The 2,759-nt window shown below is 37.1% G+C and overlaps 1 protein-coding gene across 1 annotated transcript; it reads right to left on the reverse strand.

The window, feature by feature from the left end:
• Positions 1–552: 552 nt before the first annotated feature.
• On the reverse strand, positions 553–2,058 carry LOC150108728 (deoxynucleotidyltransferase terminal-interacting protein 1). Its single transcript, XM_090416183.1, has one exon. It carries the CDS (start codon positions 2,056–2,058, stop codon positions 553–555), a length of 1,506 nt encoding a protein of 501 aa, XP_090272309.1.
• Between the last annotated feature and the right edge of the window lie 701 nt (positions 2,059–2,759).

A 2,759-nucleotide genomic window follows, 5' to 3' on the forward strand; every position in this document is an offset into this window, starting at 1 on the left:
TATAGCTTATCATGGATAAGCTAAAGGTCAATGTAGGAGCTCTACTTTTATGATCAGACAGAGTACCTTTCAAGTCATTTTACACCTCTAATAAGTAAGTCCACCCAGGTGGCAAAAACTATATCACTTGAGACTTTTACTAACATACATGCCCCTGGTGTGGCAACCAGAGACTGGAGAGCAAGTCCATAATATATTAACTAGAAAGAGAATTTACTATGTAATTCTCTCTCTCTTGATTCATGATTAATTTGTCTTTTCTTTTTGCTTATTTCAAAAAAAAAAAAAAACTAATTATGAAATTATGAAAACAGCAGTGGTTATATGATTTTGGTATATTTTAATATTAATGCTTGGCATTTTAAAAGACTGATAAAATTCTATATTTATTTTTCAGGCAATGGCCTGTTCAGAAATATCATTGTAATATGAGTGTTGTACTTTTTTTTTCTTTCTTTTCCCACACAGCACAAACATATTCAATTTATTTAAAAAAAAAAAAAATTTTTTTTGTATGTTTAACATATCCATAATAACTATCTAGTTAAAGAGCTAAGGAGTTGAGCTAATATCAAACTGAGCTGATAAGGGTGGATCTAAAGTGGCACTTAACTCTGAAGGAGTTGGGGATACTTCTGGCTGAGCAGGGCTGACATCTTCGAAGGCTGGCCCAAGGCTAAATGGAGAAGGATCTGTTGAAGGTATCTCAGTGCTTAGTAGATCTAAATCATCTGTTGGTGTAGCTGCACCAGATTCTGCCTCTTGTCTTTTATCATCTTGTACAATATCTTCCAATTTCACTTGAACTTGTGACCCAGTGTTACTGTTGTCAACACCTGCAGCTGGCCGTCCTCTTTTCCTTGCAGGAACATCTGTCCTCATTGCTTGCATAACAGCTCTCATTTTTTGCAACATTGACTCTGGAATTGTAAACCCTGTTATCTCATCTAACATAAGGGAAGGATTATTACAGTACTCTTCTGACTGTGCTAGGTCTCTGATATCTTCAACTAATAGCATATATGCCTTTCCTCCAGTTGCAGGCATCAAATTATGCTCATACAACCACTGTTTGTCTTCTTGATCACCAGAATATTTAAAGATTTCTGGATGTTTAATGTAAAGTCGTCCTCGAGTTGCACCTAAACCAAGTGCTTTATTAGCTTTAGCTCCCATAATAAATCGTGTTTCTGATGCAAGGCGACTAGGATCCCATTTTGGCCCTTCTCTTTTTACTTGATCACCTACTTTTAATTTGGAAGGTGTTGATCTCCCTGACACTGTACCTGGAATGTGAAGAGGAGGCCTACCCTTTTTTTTCTTTGGTCTGAAAGCATTTTGGCTTGCCTCAGAATCCGTATCAGAATCTTTGCGTTTTCTTGCTGGACATTTTTGCAAAATTCTTCCCATTTTTGTATCCAAAGATGCATTCTCAGTATCAGAGAAGTCTGTTGCTGGACTCGATCCTCTAACATGACCTCCATGATACATTTTTTTGGCCTCTTCAAGAATTTGCCTGCAAACAGTTTGAATGTGCTGTTCTGACACAGAATTTTCTCCGTTATTCATTTTTATGTTTTCTATACCTGGCCTAAAAAACTTTTCCAAGTAACGTTGTAATATATCATCAATCTCTTTATTGATACTTTTTTGAAGATTCTGACGAAGAATATCTAAGGATTTTGCGGATCCTGATATGCAGCCCAACTTTGCTCTGTGCATTGCAACTGCCTGAGATCGCGAAGTTGTGCGATAACTAGTACTACTTGATGGAAAATTTGATAGATTAAAAGGCCTCATGTGAAACGTATTTTCCCACCTTACCATTCCCACTTGAGGTGGAAAATCCAGCTGAGAAGGCATCTCGGATTTTACCCGAAAGAATACGTTTGTTGATAACAGCGAACTTTTACGGCTGTCTATGTTCATCTGTTTGGGTACCATATCTTTTGTTGAGTGCCCGTTCACAATTCGACGGCGTGAAATGTCATCCACAGTATTGGAACCTCCTTTGTCAGAAGGCGAATAAATTCGAATTTCTGGAATCGAATTAGACATATCTCCGAAACAGTGTACATATATATATTTATAAGTATTTATCAGTATTAATATTTAATTGTCAAGTTACACACAATTCACATCCTACAGCACTTTCAACTAACCTTGTCATCTCCATGTTTTCCTGTACTGCCCTCTTTTGGCAGGAATAATTATTATTATTTGTCACCTCCAGGGAGTCCAAAGACTCATCGAGAATTATCATTATTATTACACAGGTTTCCATAAATTAAGGAACAAAGAGGAAAATCGCTATAACTCGGGGGAAATTAAAATCCTATGAAAGTCAGATATATTATGCAAAAAGTAATGCAAAGTCTGGTTCTCATATATGCAGTCAGCGGTATATACAAATGAGCTATGGTATAAAACCAGGCATTTTCGAGTGATTTTTCATTGCATGTCTGGAATGACAGCAACATATTTCGTGATAGTAAAATCTGGATATGGTCGAAGACATTTAACGAATGAATTTAGGTAGACATCCATCGTAAAAGTAGAAGCTGGCCAAAGTCAAGTGGAGATACCAGATGTATTATGTAAAAAGTGATTGATGCCCAGTGTGGTTATCATATACTGTACAAATGGGTGGCACTGGCACAAAATGTGGAACCAGTGGCATAACAACCAGAGATACAATGAAGGAAGCCATGGACTACAGCCACAGTGGGTGGCCGATATCTCATATTATTTTCTCGCCA

This window comes from Typopeltis vanoorti, chromosome 3, assembly GCF_054136105.1.
Source record: "Typopeltis vanoorti isolate ZY-2024b chromosome 3, IOZ_Tvanoo_1.0, whole genome shotgun sequence".
Taxonomy (NCBI): domain Eukaryota; kingdom Metazoa; phylum Arthropoda; class Arachnida; order Uropygi; family Thelyphonidae; genus Typopeltis; species Typopeltis vanoorti.

Coding starts and splice junctions, on each gene's coding strand:
- LOC150108728 (XM_090416183.1), bottom strand. CDS start 2,058: ATGTCTAATTCGATTCCAGAAATTCGAATTTATTCGCCTTCTGACAAA.